Source organism: Saimiri boliviensis, chromosome 14, assembly GCF_048565385.1.
Source record: "Saimiri boliviensis isolate mSaiBol1 chromosome 14, mSaiBol1.pri, whole genome shotgun sequence".
Classification (NCBI taxonomy): domain Eukaryota; kingdom Metazoa; phylum Chordata; class Mammalia; order Primates; family Cebidae; genus Saimiri; species Saimiri boliviensis.
Window position 1 is genome coordinate 12,481,638 of NC_133462.1, and position 19,280 is coordinate 12,500,917.

Genomic DNA, 19,280 nt, shown 5'->3' on the forward strand with positions numbered 1-19,280 from the left:
CCCAGCTCCACATCTGGGGGTTACGCAGACCACAGACACCCCAGTGGGGACCATCTGAGCCAGCCAGAGCCGCAGTCCAGACACCCGTCAGTTACCACGTCCTGCCCACTAGCCTCCTGTGACTCTCAACTCTAATCTTGCTTCCCCCATCGGTCCAGCCCCAACCTCTTTCCTGCTCTTCTGACCTCATGTTTCCCTCCTTCCACCCTGCATCTAGCACAAACCACCCGAAATCTCTCCCCTGGCCATGGCCTTGTCATGCCCGCCCCCCCCCCCCACCACCACCCGCCAAATGCCCTTGGAAGAGAGCCCAGCCCCCTGTCGATAACCTTCAAGGCCCTGCTGACGCCCCTAGCCCCATCTCTCACAGCGACTCTACACTTAACAAGTCATATGCCATTTGCTGAAGGACTTGTCCTTTCTCTTGCTCCCCCGGCCCTTCTATGTGCCATTTGCTCTGTCTACAATGCGCTCCTACCCATGTCTGGCTGGCTCCTACTCCAGGAAGTCCTCTCTGGCTGAGGCAGGCATCGCCTCTGGACTTCCCTAGGCCAGCCCCGCCCAGTCAGTGCCTGAGGACACATCTGCCTCCTCTACTTGGACTGTGAGCTCTATGACGGCAATGTTGGGGCTGTCTTGATCACCGCTGTGTCCCCAGCACAAAGGATGCCGTCAGGAACTGACCAAGCCTCCTTTCTGAGGCTCCCTGAACTTCCATGGCTCCCCAGTGCCTCGGGAGAAAGTCCAACTTCCTCATTTTGGCCCCAAAGGGGCTGTGTGAGTAAGTTTCACCCTTCTGTACTGCACAGCTCGGAACCACTTAAATCTGTTCCGCCCCCAGGCCTTTTCGCCTGCTCAAGACACGTGACCTTCCTTTGAGAAACCCCCACTAAGTGCAGCTCTGAGTCTGGTCACTCTAGAGTCACAGTGATTGGTTCAGAGATAATCACATGGCCCAACTGAGCCAATGAGAGTCTGGGACTTTCGCTGGGAAACCGACAATGAAGATCTTTCTGCTGCAGAAAGCCGGAGGGATAGAAACTTCTAACTGCTGAGGTCGTCTGAGCCATCAGGAAAGAACTTACTTGATAAAAACTACTAGAATTCAATTTACACTGAAAAACATATAGATACAATGCCCTGATGCCTGGATCAAACCATACCTGAAGTTGAGTTCCCCTGGATTATTAAGTAACATAAGCCAACAAACACCTGCTTGCTTAAGCAGTATAGACGGATTATTAGTCCTAATACAGCATTTCTCTTGCTAACTTTGCATCCATGCCCAACATAGCAGCCACACCGAAATTACTTACAGTTCTCTGAAGATATACCACACACTCCCACTTCTGGGCTTTTGCCAGGCCATACTCAATGCCTAGCCAACTCCTACTCATCCTTCAACACCTAGTCCAGCATTAATCCCTCTAGAACATCTTACACAATGACCGCATCCCGCCCACTTTCCCTTCTGGGCTCCCAAGACAATGGTTTGTCTAGTGTCCGTGTCAGAACCCATGTGTCCCACAGACAGGGCTTCATGCCTCCGTGTCCAGCACTGGGCCTGGCATGGAGTAGGCACAGGTCAATGATTGTTTATTGAATAAATTTACTACCGGAGTAAGAAGTGGCTTAAGAGTCCAGTGTAACATGGCAGCCGGGAGTGCCGAGTGGATGAATGGGGGCCCGATATAGGAACTGGGGCCTCCGGGATGAGGCTGAGTTCTGTCCTGCCTTCTTCCACGACCATCCTTACCTTTCCACCCCCACCGCTCCCATTCTGCAGATGAGAAAACCGAGGCTCCGAAAGGAAAAACCACTGCCCGGAGTCCCACGCCTCTTCTTCAACTCACTTGCCGGTGAGGGCAGGGAAGGAAAACCCTGGGGTCAGCACTGGGGGGGACTCTCCTAAATTTATTGGGCAACAGGCTGCAGGTGAGGGGGCTGACAGGAGGAGGGTCAGGGCGTAATAACTTAAAAACCGTAGGTGACAGCGGCAGCTCCTCAAGAGACCTTTGCAGAGGGGAGGGGGTGGGTATTTACAAGGATTTGTACAAAGTGCCCCGCGCCAGCCTGGGGCAGGAAAGGTGGGAGGTTTGAGTGTGAGGGGAGGGGAGGGGAAGGAAACTGCCTCTCTGACCCCCACTCCCAGTGCCCCAAATTCTTGTCTTTAGGCTCAGCAGCTGTCCCTGTCCCTGCCCAAGGCCTAATTTTGAGCTGTTGGGGGGAATGAAAGGTTTCCTCAGTTGCCCTCCCTGACCCTGCCCTGCCCCCAAAGTCTCCTCAGGTGCCCCCTTGGCAGGGTGAGGGGGGACAGGACTGGCTGGAGGCTCCAGGAAGGTGCCAGCTCCCCCCGCTGAGCCCCCCCATCCTCCTTCTGTGCTGAGCGGCCCCAGAGAACAGCAGAGGGGACAGTCTTTGCCCCCAAATCTAATTCAGGGCAACTGAGGTGATGACAAAGGAAGAATCCCCTCCCTGGCCCTTTCCCCTCGTGTAGAAGTGTAGGGGACAAGGGAGAGGAAGAGGAAGGGGCCCGGGGCTGTGGTGGCTCAGAGCTCGAGGTCGTTGGAGATGCGGGTGACGAGGGTGCGGAAGGCCAGGGCGGTGCCCGCCACACGGCGGAAGAGAACTCCCCGCAAGCCTGGCCGGGGCAGCTGGCAGACCTCCACTTCGAAGTGGGACAGGGGCTCAGGCCCGCCCGCACCCCCGTGCAGGCAGGCCAGCAGGAACGGCTGTGGCTGGCGGCAGCGGCAGCGGGCGGCTGCTGTGGCCTGGCGCAGAGCTGCCATCAGGGCCTCGGGAGGGCGAGAGCTGGTCAGCTTCACACTCCAGGGGAATCGGAGCAGCCGGGGGGCGGTTTCCGTTTGATCCCAAGGTAGATGGCAACTGAAGCGAGAAGATATCAGGGGTCAGAGAAGGAAGTGAAATGGGTGGAGGGCTCAAGGGACAATTCTTCCCACTTTGGGACAGATTCCTAGCCATCCCCTCAAAAAAAAAAAAAAAAAAAAATCCTCCCCTCTTACCCCACTGACAGTTTCAGCTGGACACAGAGCTGTCCAGCTAGAGACCACACTTTCCAGCCTCCCGTGAGGCCGGGTGTGACTTGTCTCTAAATTCCGGCACATAAGCAGAAGTGAGGTGTGGAATCTACACCGGTCCTCAAAGGCCCGGCACGCGCCAGGCTCTCCTGTCCCACATCCCCCAGGAGCTGGACTTGGCAGTGGCACAGACCAGCCTCAACTGTGAAGATGACATGAGGGCTCCAGGCGATGGGGATGGAAGAACCTGTGGACCTGAATGACTGCACAGAAGCTTGGCCACATGTTTGAATGAGAATTTTTTTTTTTTTTTTTTTTTTTTTTTGAGATGAATTCTTGCTCTGAAGCCCAGGCTGGAGTGCAGTGGCGTGATCTCAGACTCCTGGGTTCTAGCAATTCTCCTGCCTCAGTCCCTACGCTGGGATTCCAGGTGTGCGCCACCATGCCCAGGTAATTTTTTGTATTTTTAGTAGAGACGGGGTTTCACCATGTTGGCCAGGATGGTCTCGATCTACTGACCTCGTGATCCACCCGCCTCGGCCTCCCAAAGTGCTGGGATTATAGGCATGAGCCAGCGCGCCCGGCAGAAATTTCTTGTTTTGAGACAGGATCTCACCCTGTCACTAAGCAGGATCACAGTTCACTGCAGCATTGAACTCCTGGCCTTGAGTGATCCTCCTGCCTCGGCCTCCTTAGTAGCTGGGACTACAGGCACATGCCACCATGCCCAGGTAGTTGTTAGTTTTTTGTCTGTTTTTTTGTAGAGATAGGGTTTCATCATGTTGTCCAGGCTGGTCTTGACCTCCTGGACTCAAGTGATCTTACCGCCTCAGCCTCCCAAGTAGCTGGGATTACAGGTGCATGCCACCACACCACAGGCAGATAATTTTTTTTTTTTTGTATTTTTAGTAGAGACAGGGTTTTACCAAGTTGATCAGCCTGGTCTTGAACTCCTGACCTCGGGTGATCCACCTGCCTCGGCCTCCCAAAGTGCCGGGATTACAGGCATGAGCCACAGAGCCTAGTGTTGTTTTTTTGTTTGTTTGTTTGTTTTGAGACACTTTTGTTCTTGTCTCCCAGGCCGGAGTGCAATGGCACAATCTCGGCTCACTGCAACCTCTGCCTCCCAGGTTCAAGCAATTCTCCTGCCTCAGCCTCCTAAGTAGCTGGGACCACGCCCAGCTAATGTTTGTATTTTTAGCAGAGACGGGGCTTCACCATGCTGGCCAGGCTGGTCTTGAACTCCTGACCTCAAGTGATCTGCTTGCCTTGGCCCTCCCAAAGTGCTGGGATTACAGGCGTGAGCCACACCGCCAGGCCACTTTAAAATGTTTTTTGAGCCAAGGTATTGCTGTGTCCCCCAGGCAGGAGTGCAGTGGTGCAATCACGGCTCACTGTAGCCTCCACTTCCTGAGTTCAAGTGATTCTCCTGCCTTGGCCTCCTGAGTTGTTGGAATTACAGGCGTGAGCCCCTGTGCCTGGTCTCTCTGGGCTTTTTGATTGTCACATGTCTTAGGATGGGAGCACGCCTGGTATTGATTAGGTTGAGGATGGGGCAGGTCAAGGATGAGAAACGTTCTCCAATGTGCCAGAGGGCCCTGCACAACAAAGAAACATCTGGCCTGAAGCAGGACAGTGCAGCTCTAGATGAGCAACCCGGGGCTGGTCTCCCTTGTTCTAGTGAGGCCGCCCCTCAGACTGGGTGAGCACATGACTCAGTTCTGCCAATAAGAGCATTCTACCCCCTGGCCACTGGGCTTGGGTCAAAAGTGAACACATGACCAGGTCTGACCAATCAGAGTACTTCTCCTCTCTGGCTGCAGGCATTGGTTTAGAAATGAACATGTGACCTAGTCCCAGCCAATGAGAGTCAGCCCTGGCAGTTTGTTGCAGCTGCTGGGAAGGCTGGGGTTTCCACCTGGCACTAAACTGGGAACTCGAGACGAAGCCAGGGCTTGGCAAACTCTAGTGCTGTGTGTTTTTGTAAATAAAGTTTTATTGGAACACAGTCATACTCATTTGAGTTGAATATGGCTGCTTTTGTACTACAATGGGAGAACCGAACAGGTGTGACAGAGGGTGCCTGACCCTCAAAGCCTAAAATCTTCATGGTCCGGGTCTGTACAGATAACGTTTGACTCCTGCTGGCCCAGAGCTGCCGGCAGCCATCTGCCATGATTGGATGAGAGGCAAAAAGAGGTGGGGGCATTGACCGGAAAAGCCGAGTTGTAGATGGGATGAAGCTGAAGTTTAAGATGGTCATGGGAGTGAGAGGAGCTGGCAGAGAAGGCAGGGGCCAAAGAGAATTTCGGGAAGTTGGCCTTGTAGGATGAGACTGGGGCCCCATCTAATGCCCTGGGATAAGTGTTGGGAGGTGCTGAGGCTGGAGAAGGGAAGGGCTGCTGTGGCAGTCAGGGGTAGGCTCAAGCACTCACCTTGTGACCTCAGGTCCCCCGATTCTCTCAGGTTCGTCTGCGACCCTAGGGGAGGGGAGGGGGACAGAGTGTCTAATCTGGACATAAGAAACCCACCTCCCCCAACCCACTGCCTCTGGGGCTCTGAGCAGCCCCTGCCTCAGCCGCAGTCCCTCCGGGCTGGGGAGGGCTCGGAGTCAGGATTTCATCTCCCTGTCCATCCCTAGAAGGGAGTTCATTCTGCAATGGCGAGTGCAGGTCACAGGAAAGATACTGAAGAACGTGGAAGGGTGAAAGAGAGGAGTGGGCAGAGACACACCCTTACATAGAGAAGTGGTCAAGAGAGGCGCACGCGCGCGCACGCACACACACACTCACGTGCACATTCACGCTTTGCCCAACACCTCTTCTGTGAGACCTGCCCTTTTTTTTCCCTTTTCTTGAGACAGGGTCTCACTCTGTCACGCAGGAGCGCTGTGATCTCAGCTCACTGCAGCCTCAACCTCCTGGGCTCACGCAATCCTCCTGCCTTGGTCCCTGAAGTAGCTGGGACTACAGGCGCATGTCACCACATCGGCTAATTTTGTTTTGTTGTGTTCGTATTTTTTGTAGAGGTGGGACTTTGCCATATTGCCCAGGCTGGTCTCAAACTCCTAGACTCAAGCGGTCTGCCCACCTGGGCTTCCCAAAGTGCTGGGATTACTGGCCAGAGCCACCTCAGCCGGAGGCCCGCCCATTTAATGCTGCACCTTCCCTTCCCCACACCCCTCATCCCCCTCCCTGGTCTACGTTTTTTGTTTGTTTTAGAGACAGGGTCTACCTCTGTTGCCAAGGTTGGAGTGGTGTGATCATAGCTCACAGCAGCCTCAACTTCCTGGGTTCAAGTGATCCTCCTGCCTCAGCCTCCCACATCCATGGGACTACAGGTGCAGCCACCATGCCCGGTCAATTTATTTCCTTTTTTGTAGAGACAGGGTCTTGCTATCCAGGCTAGTCTTGAACTCATGGGCTCAAGTGACCCACTTGCCCCAGCCTCCCAAAGGGCTGTGATTACAGGCATGAGCCACCAAATGTGGCTCCTATTCTATTTTTCTTCTTAGTACTTCGCAGTATCTAGCAGTCTATATAATAAGTATATTTTACATATTTCTTTATTTCTTATCTGGATCCCTTAGTAGAATGCTGGCTGTGCCAGGGCAGGAGTTTTGTACATTTTGTTCACCCTCTACCACAGGACTAGGGCAGTGCCAGGCACACAGTAGGGGCCCAATGAATAACAGCAATTAATAAAAATAGCCAATTATTTATACACAGGTAAAGCACTTTCCAAAGCAAAGTTCTAAGCTCAGTCCATTTATACACAGGTAAAGCACTTTCCAAAGCAATGTTCTGAGTTCTAAGTCCATCACCTCATTTAGTCCTCACAATAACCCTAGGAGGCAGGTACTGTTATTACTACACCCATTTTACAGAAGAGAAAAGTGAGGCCCAGATACCTTGAGTGACTGGCTTAAGGACACTTGGCAGAGCTGCCATTTGAACCCGAGTCTGGCTCCAGAAGCTGTGCTTCCGTGACTAAACGAACCACCAGACCCCACATACAGACCCTGTACCCTGCTCACATCCACAGAGCCCCCTCCCCGATGCCCGCAGACGGGCCAGACATGCAGACAGGAAGGCAGAGCCAGCGAGAACAGGGCATGGACGGGACTTACTGATCTTGGATCCCTGGGGCAGAGAGGCGCCCGAAACACAGCGGTTAGAGTTCTGCCGTTTAGAGGGATCGAGGGTAACCCTGCAGTGTGAGGAGGGAGGCGAGGGGCGACAGGGTAGGAGGAAAGGAGGAAGAGGAGGAGAAAACGTTGGAGCACAGGAGACAGAGCGGAGTAGAAGACAGGTTAGGTCCCATCAGCCCCTGGCCCTGCCCCGCCCCTGCCACCCCCGCGGAGCTCACCTTCGGGTCAGTTTGGAGGTCAGCTTGGTGAAGAGGTTGGTGGTGGGGCGGGGCCGCCCGGCGGGCAGGGGTGCAGCCTCGTGGGCCAGCGTGGGAGAGGCGGGGGGCCCATTCTGCACACCCCCACCACTCCCACCCGCTGCCCGCCGGTCCCGGACCTGGCCACCGTGGAAGGTGCTGCGGATGGTGGAGCCGCGTGCCAGGCGGCTCCGCTCCCCTGATGGGGGTGCCAGGCTGTGACTGGAGGGGGAGGCAGGGGGCACCCGTGGGGTGCCTGAGCTGTGGGTAGAGAGACAAGTCAGGGTGGGGGCCTGAGGCAGGCCAGCGCCCTAGTCCCTCTGATTCTTCACATTCCTGTCTCGAGACCAGGGACTGCAACCAGCAAGGAACTCAGAGAAGGGCTGCCATGTACAGTTGTGCAGGCTGCGTACTATACAATCCTAGCATTATTTTATGACGCTCTCCTCTCCTATAACCCCTCCTTCAAACTGTCCCTTCTTCAAATTCTACTCCCTCCAAACCATCCCCATTACAACTCTCCTCTCTTCAAACGCAGCAACCGAATAGATTCGCAGACATTTTGGGGTGACTTCTTGGTTTTTGTCACTGAAACTTCAGGAACCAGAACACTTAGCTATCTGAACTCCCATTATCTAAAATCGGGAAAGGGACAGCTGTAAAGGCCACAGATACCTGTATGCACTATGATAATTTGGACAGTGGGAGTCCCACTGTCCCAGGACCCTCCTCCAGCCCCTCAGACTCTCCCAGTCAACAACAGGGATCAGACCTCCATCTTTCCACTTCAATTCTCCTGCCTCAGCCTCCTGAGTAGCCGGGATTACAAGCGTGAGCCACTGTGCCTGGCTAATTTTTTTTGGAGAAGGAGTCTCACTCTGTCTAGGCTGAATTGCCATGGGGTGATCTTGGCTCACTGCAACCTTCGCCTCCTGGGTTCAGGGGATTCTCCTGCCTCAGCCTCCTGAGTAGCTGGGACTACAGGCATGCACTACCATGTCGGGCTAATTTTTGTATTTTTAGTAGAGATGGGGTTTCACCACGTTGGCCAGGCTGGTCTCCCACTCCTGACCTCAGGTGATCCACCCACCTTGGCCTTCCAAACTTGGGATTCCAGGAGTGAGCCACTGCACTCAGGCCGGACCTCCAATTTGTATCCTCCCAGGGACTTTAGGCCAGCCTGGATCTCAGAGAAGAATCCTGACTGTGGCAGAGGCCGCTACTTTCTTTGTTTTGTTATTTTTTGAGACGGAGTCTCACTTTATCTCCCAGGCTGGAGTGCAATGGCGCGATTTCGGCCCACTGCAGTCTCCGCCTCCTGAGTTCAAGTGATTCTCCTGCCTCAGCCTCCCGAGTAGCTGGGATTACAGGCATGTGCCACCATGCCTGACTAATCCTTTTTTTTTTTTTTTTTTTTTTGAGACGGAGTTTCGCTCTTGTTACCCAGGCTGGAGTGCAATGGCGCGATCTCGGCTCACCGCAACCTCCGCCTCCCGGGTTCAGGCAATTCTCCTGCCTCAGCCTCCTGAGTAGCTGGGATTACAGGCGCGCACCACCATGCCCAGCTAATTTTTTGTATTTTTAGTAGAGACGGGGTTTCACCGTGTTGACCAGGATGGTCTCGATCTCTTGACCTCGTGATCCACCCGCCTCGGCCTCCCAAAGTGCTGGGATTACAGGCTTGAGCCACCGCGCCCGGCTTTTTTTTTTTTTTTTCAGTAGAGATGGGGTTTCACCGTGTTAGCCAGGATAGCCTAGATCTCCTGACTTTGTGATCTGCCCGCCTCGGCCTCCCAAAGTGCTGGGATTACAGGCCTGAGCCACCGCGCCCGGCAAGGTCGCTACTTAATCCCTAGAATCCATCCTCCCTGTTTTGCTCTTGGTACCAAACCCCTAGAGCACTGCACATGGCCACCCAGCCAGACTACACTTCCCAGACACCCTTGCAGCTAGGGATAGTCATGTGACCACATTCTGGCCAATGGGATATAAGCAGAAGTGCTCTGTACCACCTATGGGTCACGCCTCCGCTGCGCCTGGCTAATTTTTGCATTTTTTAGTAGATGGGATTTCTCCACGTTGGTCAGGCTGGTCTCAAACTCCTGACCTTGTGATCCACCTGCCTTGGCCTCCCAAAGTGCTAGGATTGCAGGTGGGCCACACCTTTAAAAACAGTTGCTGCCTGTCCTCTATTACACTTTCCCCACTTCTTGCCGATGGGGAAATGATGGCAGCTGGTGCAATGGTCTCAGTCCCACAGCTGGAGTCCCATGTTGAGGCTGGAAGAACTTACCTGGGTCCTGGGAGGGCCATCCAGACTAAACCTCCCGCTTATTTACTCTACCCTGGGATTTCTTTTATTATAGCAGCTGAGTCTGTAAGTTTTGCTTTTGTATTTTAAAAGCTTTTTAATTTTTTTTTTTTTTTTTTTTTGGTCTGAGTCTGTAATTTAACTGTTCCACTGTCTCTTGAAAAGAACTGGAAGGCCACATATTACGGTGATTAAGAATAGATTCTGGAGTCAGTCTGGAATCTGCTTCTTGACTTACCAGCTGTGCAGCCTTGGACAAGTTACTTAACCTCTCTGTGCCTCATGTCCTCAGCTGCTAAAAATTGGAGATACTAGGATCTACCTCACAGAGTTGTTAGGGGCATTGAGCCAGGCAATATACATAGAAGCCTGGCAGGTGGCTGCTGCTTCATGAATGTTCACTATTATTTTTATTTGATAACTACCCAAAAAAAAGCACTCTCAGCCACTGAGTGAAGGCCTCCTAAGCGCATCAGACCCAGTGCCAGGTTCAGGACACACCTGATCTCTACTGGATTCCTATAATGGGGACTAGAAGTGAACTTTTTTTTTTTTTTTTGAGTCGGAGTCTCACTGTGTCGCCAAGGTTGGAGTGCGGTGGTGCAATCTCAGTTCATGGCAACCTCTGCCTCCCAGATTCAAGCAATTCTCTTGCCTCACTCAGCCTTCCAAGTAGTTGGGATTACAGGTGTACAACACCACTCCTGGCTAATTTTTGTATTTTTAGCAGAAACGGGGTTTCACCATGTTGGCTAGGCTGGTCTCTAACTCTTGACCTCAGGTGATCTGCCTTGGCCTCCCAAAGTGCTGGGATTACAGGCGTGAATCACCATGCCCGGCCAGCATCAAGCCCATTTTATGGAAGCGAAAACAGAGGCTCCGAGATTTGCCCAAAGTCATTCTGTTAGCAGTGTGAGCACAGAGGTAAGCTTCGAACTCAGAAGTGAGTATTCACAGAATCGTTGACTGTTAACTACCCCATTCCCCTGCCCACACCCAATGAGAACAAGGGCAGCCCTCATCAGTGCATCCCAGAGTGTGCCCCAGCGTCCCCATCACCCTGCCCTGCAGTCCTGGTGGGCGGCAGTGTCCTTGACCTGGAGCCAGCCCTACTCTGGCTGGCCTTGACCTGTGATGGGAACTAATCCCTTCCCTGCCTCTGCTCCAACCAGTCTGGTTTCCTTCCCTTGCCAGCTGGAAGAGATCTCACAGACGCAGGCCAGCAAGCTGCAAAACCAGCCAACCAGATGCTCCTGAAGCTGTGACATTCTGGGGCTTCTCTTGAGTTCTAAAAATGGATCGTTCAGGTTCCCAAGGCTCGTAGGCAGAGAACAGGGCCGACTGCTTTCCTGGTGCTGACAACTAATTAATTAAGTGGGGATGACTTTCGGGGGGTACTTGGGCCGATTCTGCCAAGGGCAGGGCAGACACGCTCACTCTCTGGTCCCCACGGCACCAGCCTCCAAAGCTTACCATCTCAGATCAAGGGAGGTCCTGCTCATCTACCCCCTACTTCCCACCCCCTACCCCGGTGCTGCCCACTCCATACCTGTTTTCTTTCCCATTTGGCAACAGTGACGGGCGCTCAGTCCCCGGGCGTTCTGTGCAAACGTAGGTGTTTCTGCGGGTCATCATGCTGGGAGGGAGGTTGTTCTGCAGGAGACACGGCCGGGAAGGGAGTGAGGGGGTGAAGACACGCCCCTGAGTTCCTTCCTCCTCCCCTCTCTGCCCACACCAGTAATGAATGAGTCAAGGGCCCGTGTGGGAACCGAGGGTGAGTAGGAGATAGTTGAAAGGTCCCCAAGATGTGAAAGGTTCATGAGTGATCTCAGCCACCTAGGCTGAGCCAAGGGAGACCCCTGGAGCTCAGAGAAGAGGGGGACACCGAGCGAAAACGAGGCAGGGAAGGTTTCCAGGGGGCATCCTCATCCACCACTCTTCTCCCGGCAATGCCTGCCTTCTTGAGGTCCAGCCCAGCCACACTAAACGTTTGCTAGTGTGCTTATTCATGCCACGTTCTGTCACTGTGCCTAGCCTTTGCACTGGCTGCCTCACCTGTTAGAACATTCCTCCCACCTTTTCCCCTGACTCACTCCTACATATCTTTCAGGTGTCAGTTCATAATCTACTACCACCCCCAGCCCCAGGCTGAGTCACGTGCCTCCTTTGGGCTCCCACAGCCCCCCTGGGCTTCCCACTACAGCTTGAATCACTGCATTGTGTCGGTTTTCATATATGTCCCCATCCCATAACTGAGCTGTGAGCTCTGGGAACACAGGGAGTATCAGGATTATGCTGCCTCATAAACATGTTAGGAAGAGATCCCTCTTTTTCTATTCTCTGGAAGTTTGTCTAAGGTTAGTATTATTTATTCTTTAAGTGTCCGGAAGAATTCCACTGGTGGGAGCCATCCGAGCCAGAAATTTTCTTTATGGGGAAGGTTTTCAGTTATGAATTCAATTTCTTTAGTAAGAATGTAAGACTGTTCAGGTTTTCTATTTCTTCTTGTGTCAGTTTTGATACACTGTGTATGTAATGTGTCCGTTTCATCTAAGCTGTTAAATTTATTGGCATAAAGTAGTTCCGAATATCATCTTACTGTCTTTCAATGTTAGAACAAAGTTCCCCTTTTCATTTTGGAGACTGGTGATTCACGTCTGCCGTCTTTTTCCCTTAACTGATTTTACCAGGGGTCCATTTGATTTTATTAATCTTTTCATTCTTTTTTTTTTGAGATAGAGTTTTACTGTTGTTGCCCAGGCTGGAGTGTAATGGCACGATCTTGGCTCACTGCAACCTCTGCCTCCCAGGTTCAAGCAATTCTCCTACCTCAGCCTCCTGAGTAGCTGGAATTACAGGCACACGCCACCACGCCCGGTTAATTTTTTATATTTTTTAGGAGAGACGGGGTTTCACCATATTGGCCAGGATGGTCTCGATCTCCTGATCTTGTGATCCACCCGCCTCGGCCTCCCAAAGTGCTGGGATCACAGGCATGAGCCACCATGCCCGGCCTGATTTTTAAAATCACTATTATTTTATTTATTGACTCACTGTAACCAGGTTTTGCTCTGTCACCTAGGCTAGAGCGCAGTGGTGGGATCACAGCTCCCTGTAGCCTCAGCCTCCCAGGATCAAGTGATTCGCCCACCTGAGTCTTTTAAGTAGCTGGGACCACAGGCATACACCACAATGCCTGGCTAATTTTTTTGATTTTCAGTACAGATGGGGTCTTGCTATGCTGCCCAGGCTGGTCTTAAACTCCTGGCCTCAAGGGATCCTCCTGCCTCGGCCTCCCAAAGTGCCAGGATTACAAGCATGAGCCACCATGCCCCATCCTTCCCACACTTTTAAAAGCACTTAATTTTCTGTATTAAATTCTTTCTGCCAAGAGTACCTTTTGCACTTAACACAGAACACTATTTTTTTTTTTTTTTTAAAAGACAGAGTCTTGCCCTGTTGCCCAGGCTGGGGTGCAATGGTGTGGTCTTGGCTCACTGCAAACTCTGTTATCTGGGTTCCAAGCAATTCTCCTGTGTCAGCCTTCTGGGTAGCTGGGATTACAGGTGCCTGTCACCACGCCCGGCTAATTTTTGTATTTTTAGTAGAGACGGGGTTTCACCGTGTTGGCCTGGCTCGTCTCGAACTCCTGACCTCAAGTGATTCGCCCGCTTCAGCCTCCCAAAGTGCGGGGATTACAGGCGTGAACCACCAAGCCCCGACAGAACACTAATTTATACACTAACATTCAGTATTAGTGTATAAACTGAGCTCAAACAGAAGCACTCCATAGATGTTTGCTGAATGAATGAACGGGTATAAGGAGTTGGTAGGAAGGAGTTCCGTCTGGGGATCCAGATGAAGGCGGGGCCTGAGGAATGTGCCCCTGGTGGTGTTGGCAGGCTGGCCACAGGTGGCGGCGCCTCTAGCCCTGCCCCCCAGCCCTGGTCACTCACGGGGGTGCTCGTGCTGTCCTTCCGCCGCTCTGGGATCTCTGCCTTGTTGGGGTTGTGGGCGCTGCTGACCATGGGGCTGGAGGGGGGCAGCCCTCGACTCCCGCTCCCCACGGCACTGCAGCTCGCCTTCCGGCCTGGCAGCCGCTCCTCCTTCAGTTCCGCCTCCCCCGTGCTCGTCGGGCTGCGTTTGGGGTGCAGGGGTGCAGGGGATGGGCCACCTGGGGGAGGGGGCACCGGTTAGAGCTGGCATCACCGCCCAGAACTGACGCTGGGGATCGTTGGAACCTGAGAATTCCTCACGTGGGCTGCAATCTCTGTGTGGGCCATTCTGACAATATCTGTCAAAATGACCAACGTACCTAGACCGACCCAGAAACTCCAAATCAGTGACATCATGCACATACAGGCCATTCATTGCACTTTTTTTTTTTTTTTTGAGACGGAGTTTCACTCTTGTTACCCAGGCTGGAGTGCAATGGCGCGATCTCGGCTCACCACAACCTCCGCCTCCTGGGTTCAGGCAATTCTCCTGCCTCAGCCTCCTGAGTAGCTGGGATTACAGGCACGCGCCACCATGCCCGGCTAATTTTTTGTATTTTTAGTAGAGACGGGGTTTCACCATGTTGACCAGGATGGTCTCGATCTCTTGACCTCGTGATCCACCCGCCTCAGCCTCCCAAAGTGCTGGGATTACAGGCTTGAGCCACCGCGCCCAGCTTTTTTTTTTTTTTTTTTTTTTGAGATGCAGTCTGGCTCTGTCACCCAGACTGGAGTGCGGTGGCGCAATCTCTGCTCACTGCAACCTCCGCCTCCCGGGCTCAAGCGATTCTCCTGCCTCAGCCTCCCAAGTAACTGGAATTACAGGTGTCTGCCACCATGTCCAGCCTGTACCATTAGACTGGGAACAGCCTAAATGTCCCTTAGGAGCAGAATAACTATGTAAGTATTTCCACAATGAAAAATTACACAGCTATACAAAAGAATAAGGAAGCAGTTTATGCACCAATACAGAATGACCTTCACGATAGATGTGAAGTGGAAAAGGCAGGACAGGTGGTGGGTCAACAATGTGTTCTCACTTGTCTCCAGAAGCAAAAAGTGTGTATCTATGTATTTCCACATGTATCTATTTGCTTATAGATTAATCTCTCCAAAGGACTTTGTTTCAAAAGGGGAGAATATACTCACTGTTTTTATACATCTTTATTTTCCTTCTTTTTTTTTTTTGAGACAGGATCTTACTCTGTTGCCCAAGCTGAAGTGCAGCGGCGTGATCTCGGCTTGCTACAACCTCTGCGTCCTAGACTCAAACCATCCTCCCACTTCAGCCTCCCAAGTAACCGAAACTACAGATACACACTACCATGCCCAGCTTTTTTTTTTTTTTTTGTAGAGACAGGATTTCGACATGTTGCCCAGGCTAGTCTCGAACTTCTGAACTCCAGTGATCCTCCCACCTTGGCCTCCCAAAGTGCTGGGATCATAGGAGTGAGCCACCTCGCCCAGCCTAATTTTTGTATTTTTAGTAGAGATGGGGTTTCATCAGAGTTGGCCAGGCTGGTCTTGAACTACTGACCTCAGGTGATCCACCCAGCTGGGCCTCCCAAAGTGCTGGGACTACAGGCGTAAGCCATGGCGCCCGGACAGTTGATTTTTCTTTCTTTTTTTTTTTTTTTTTTTTGAGAAGTCTCACTTTTGTTGCCAAGGTTGGAGTAGAGTGGCAAGATCTTGACTCACTGCAACCTCTGCCTCCGGGTTCAAGTGATTCTCCTGCCTCAGCCTCCTGAGTAGCTAGAATTATAGGCACATGCCACCACGCTTGGCTAATTTTTGTGTCTTTAGTAGAGACGGGGTTTCACCATGTTGAACAGAATGGTCTCGATCTCTTGACCTCGTGATCCACCCGCCTCGGCCTCCCAAAGTGCTGGGATTATAGGCTTGAGCCACCGCGCCTGGCCTAAATTTTAACTTTTATAAAGCTTTTAAAAATATATCAGAGAGGTTTAAAATTTGATGAGTGTATGGGTTAAGAGACCTCTCGGAAATTCCCATGCCTAATGGGTGCCGATGGGTGTGTATTCATTTTCTTTTTTAAATTTTTTTGAGACAGGGTCTCTCTGTTGGCCAGGCCAGAGAGCAATGGTGCGATCTCAGCTCACTGCAACCTCTGCCTCTCAGGTTCAAGCAATTCTCCTGCCTCCGTATCCCGAGTAGCTGGGATTACAGGCACATGTCACCACGCCAGGATAATTTTTGCATTTTTAGTAGAGACAGGGTTTCACCATGTTAGCCAGGCTGGTTTCAAACTCCCAGTCTCAGGTGATCCACCCGCCTCAGCCTCCCAAAATGCTAGGATTATAGTCGGGAGCCACGGCACCTGGCCCAGATTTAAACTCAGACTCTGTATTCATTTTCTGCATTAGATGAGATGTCTGTCAACTGCAGAATGTGGGGTATCATCAGTTGTCTGCCCAGCCCCCTTCCACTAGGAAAAGCCTCCCTCACTTCAGTGTGGAGGTGAAGCCAGAGGGCAAGCTCTCAGCAGCCACTTTGCACAATGTGTCCTCCTGTGCCCCAATTACAGTGGATTAATTCAAACTGGACTCTGATATCAGAACCCCATCCTGGACCAAAGAGATTCCAGCTACCATTTGGATTGGTCTCTAAGGTAAGAAATCAGAAGCCTGTAATCCCAGCACTTTGGGAAACCGAGGCGGGTGGATCACGAGGTCAAGAGATCGAGACCATCCTGGTCAACATGGTGAAACCCCGTCTCTACTAAAAATACCAAAAAATATTAGCTGGGCATGGTGGCGCGTGCCTGTAATCCCAGCTACTCAGGAGGCTGAGGCAGGAGAATTGCCTGAACCCAGGAGGCGGAGGTTGTGGTGAGCCGAGATCGCGCCATTGCACTCCAGCCTGGGTAACAAGAGCGAAACTCCATCTCAAAAAAAAAAAAAAAAAAAGAAAAGAAATCAGGAGCCGGGTGCAGTAGCTCACGCCTGTCATCAAGCACTTTGGGAGGCTTAGTCGGGCAGATCATGAGGTCAGGAGTTCAAAAACAACCTGGCCAACATGGTGAAACTCCATCTCTGCTAAAAATCTAAAAATTAGCCAGGCACGGTGGTGGGCACCTGTGAGCCTAGCTACTCAGGAGGCTGAGGTTGCAGTGAGCCGAGATCGCCCCACTGCATTCTAGCCTGGATGACAGAGTGAGACTCTGGCTCAAAAAAAAAAAAAAAAAAAAAAATCGGGGAGCTGAGGGATCAGGAGAAAGATAGGACGAAATAAGTAAGAGGCAAAGGAAAAACCACACAAGCAGAGAGGAAGCAGGACAGAGAGTATTTGTGTTGGGTCTGGCTGCTTTTCCAGTTTTGTTTGTTTTTTGAGACAGAGTCTTGCTCTGTCACCCAGACTGGAGTGTAGTGGCATGATCTTGGCTCACCGCAACCTCCGCCTCCCGGGTTCAAGTAATTCTCCTGCCTCAGCCTCCCGAGCAGCTGGGATTATAGGTACACACCACCATGCCCAGCTAATTACGTATATTTTTAGTAGAGACAGGGTTTCACCATATCGGCCAGGCTGGTCTCGAACTCCTGACTTCGTGATTCGCCCGCGTCAGCCTCCCAAAGCGCTGGGATTACAGGTGTGAGCCACCACACCTGGCCTGCTTTTCCAGTTTTAATCCCTTCCTGAGCCTGGCTGTGCCTTTCTGCCTCCGAGTTCCGTGCAATGCCCCATGTCTTCAGAAGACGTTCCTCCCTCTCTGCAGTTAGCTCCAGTGGGTTTCTGTTGCTTGCCAATCAGAGAACCCTGACATAACTGCCAGTCTGGGCCTTGGGGAGGAGGAGGGCACGTGAGGGCGAGGGCCTGGTACTTACAGAAGTCGCTATGCCTGCGCTGCCGATGGTAGGTGGAAGAGGAACTCCGCTGCCCTTTGCTGTGGCTGGTGCCTTTGCTGGAACTTGTTCCGTTGGTGGTGTCGCTGGGCGCCCGCACCCGTGCCAGGGCCAGCCCTGGGGCACCCCGGTCCCCACCCTCCTGTGAGAGGATGAAAGATGAGGCTCTTCTGCAGCCTGTCCCCTGTGCCCCCCAAATCCCTCCTCCCAGGCATCCCGCATTCCCAAGGGCCCCGGTGCCCTCTGACCTCAGTCTTCCTGCCCAGCAGGAGGTAGGTGGCGGTCACTTCGTTGTACTTCTGGCTGGTCAAGGCCTCTTTGATTTCTTCCCGTGTGTAGCCCATACCCACCATCACCTCTGGGAGGGGGGATGGAGAGAAGTTTCAGACTCCCAGAACTTTAACTACCCAGGACTTTAACCACCCGTTTCTTTGGTTTTTTTTTTTTTTTTTGAGACGGAGTTTCGCTCTTGTTGCCCAGGCTGGAGTTTCGCTCTTGTTGCCCAGGCTGGAGTGCAATGGCACGCTCTTGGCTCACCACAACCTCCGCCTCCTGGGTTCAAGTGATTCTCCTGCCTCAGCCTCTCAAGTAGCTGGGATTACAAGCATGCACCACTATGCCCGGCTAATTCTGTCTTTTTAGTAGAGACAGGGTTTCTCCATGTTGGTCAGGCTGGTCTTGAACTCCCGACCTTGGTGATCCACCCGCCTCAGCCTCCCAAAGTGCTGGGAGCCGCTGTGCCCTGCCCCACTTGCACTCATTTCTGCGACTTTCAGTGACGTCTGCTCTCTGATCTGTCCTGTACCCATCCTCCCTTCCCAACAGCACATTGATTTCCTTTGAAAGAACATTCTCTGCCTGCTCAGATCATGTGGATGGCTCCCCTGCTCCAACCCTAAGGCAGGCTGATAACCTAAGTCCAGCTCATTAGTGCATTCTACACCCAAAGCCACACTGACTGGTTCAGGGCAGGCATGTGACCCAGATCTGCTTGCCTTCTGGGGTGAGAGCAGCACGGGAAAAAGCTACCACAGAAAACATTCCCAACAACTGTCTCTGAGCACCTGGATCCAACTGTGCCTGAAGGCCGCCAACTCTATTTAGTTTAGTTATGTGACCGAATGAATTCTCACTATTAGGTTAAACCATACAAAATTGGTGGTACTGATGATTTTTAAACAATAAAAGGGCAATGTCCCATGGTTCAACTTTTCGTTATTTTCAACCTATTAATATAATTAGGTTGGTGCAAAAGTATTTGTGGTTTTTGCCATTTGTTTAATGGCAAAAACTGTAATTACTTTTTTTTTTTTTAGATGCAATTCCGCTCTTGTCGCCCAGGGTGGAGTGCAGTGGCACGATCTCAGTTCACTACAACCTCCGCCTCCCAGATTCAAACAATTCTCGTGCCTCAGCCTCCTGAGGAGCTGCGATTACGGGTGCCTGCCACTGCACCCGTCTAACTTTTGTATTCTTAGTAGAGAAGAGGTTTCATCACGTGGGCCAGGTTGGTCTCGAACTCCAGACCTCAGGTGATCCGCCCACCTCAGCCTCCCAAAGTGCTGGGATTATAGACATGAGCCACCGCGCCTGGCCCGTTTTTCTTTCTTTGAGACAGGGTCTTGCCCTGTCGCCTGGAATGCAGTGGCATGATCATAGCTCACTGCAGCCTCAAACTCCTGGGCTCGAG

General features: G+C 52.2%; 1 protein-coding gene across 4 annotated transcripts in view; it reads right to left on the reverse strand.

Moving 5' to 3' along the window:
* Positions 1-1,579: 1,579 nt before the first annotated feature.
* Positions 1,580-19,280, reverse strand: part of MARK4 (microtubule affinity regulating kinase 4) — a 47,866-nt gene continuing 30,165 nt past the window's right edge. For 3 of the 4 annotated variants that reach the window (XM_039467137.2, XM_039467139.2, XM_039467140.2), the window contains 7 exons: positions 17,839-17,948; positions 17,573-17,732; positions 13,692-13,909; positions 11,285-11,388; positions 7,407-7,685; positions 5,474-5,518; positions 1,580-2,886 (listed from right to left, as the gene is read on the reverse strand). In XM_039467137.2, the coding sequence (XP_039323071.1) occupies positions 2,550-2,886; positions 5,474-5,518; positions 7,407-7,685; positions 11,285-11,388; positions 13,692-13,909; positions 17,573-17,732; positions 17,839-17,948 (1,253 nt within the window). In that variant the 3' untranslated portion in view covers positions 1,580-2,549. Of the gene's footprint in view, positions 2,887-5,473; positions 5,519-7,167; positions 7,248-7,406; positions 7,686-11,284; positions 11,389-13,691; positions 13,910-17,572; positions 17,733-17,838; positions 17,949-19,280 lie in introns of all 4 variants that reach the window. The other variant, XM_039467138.2, reaches the window with a different exon arrangement.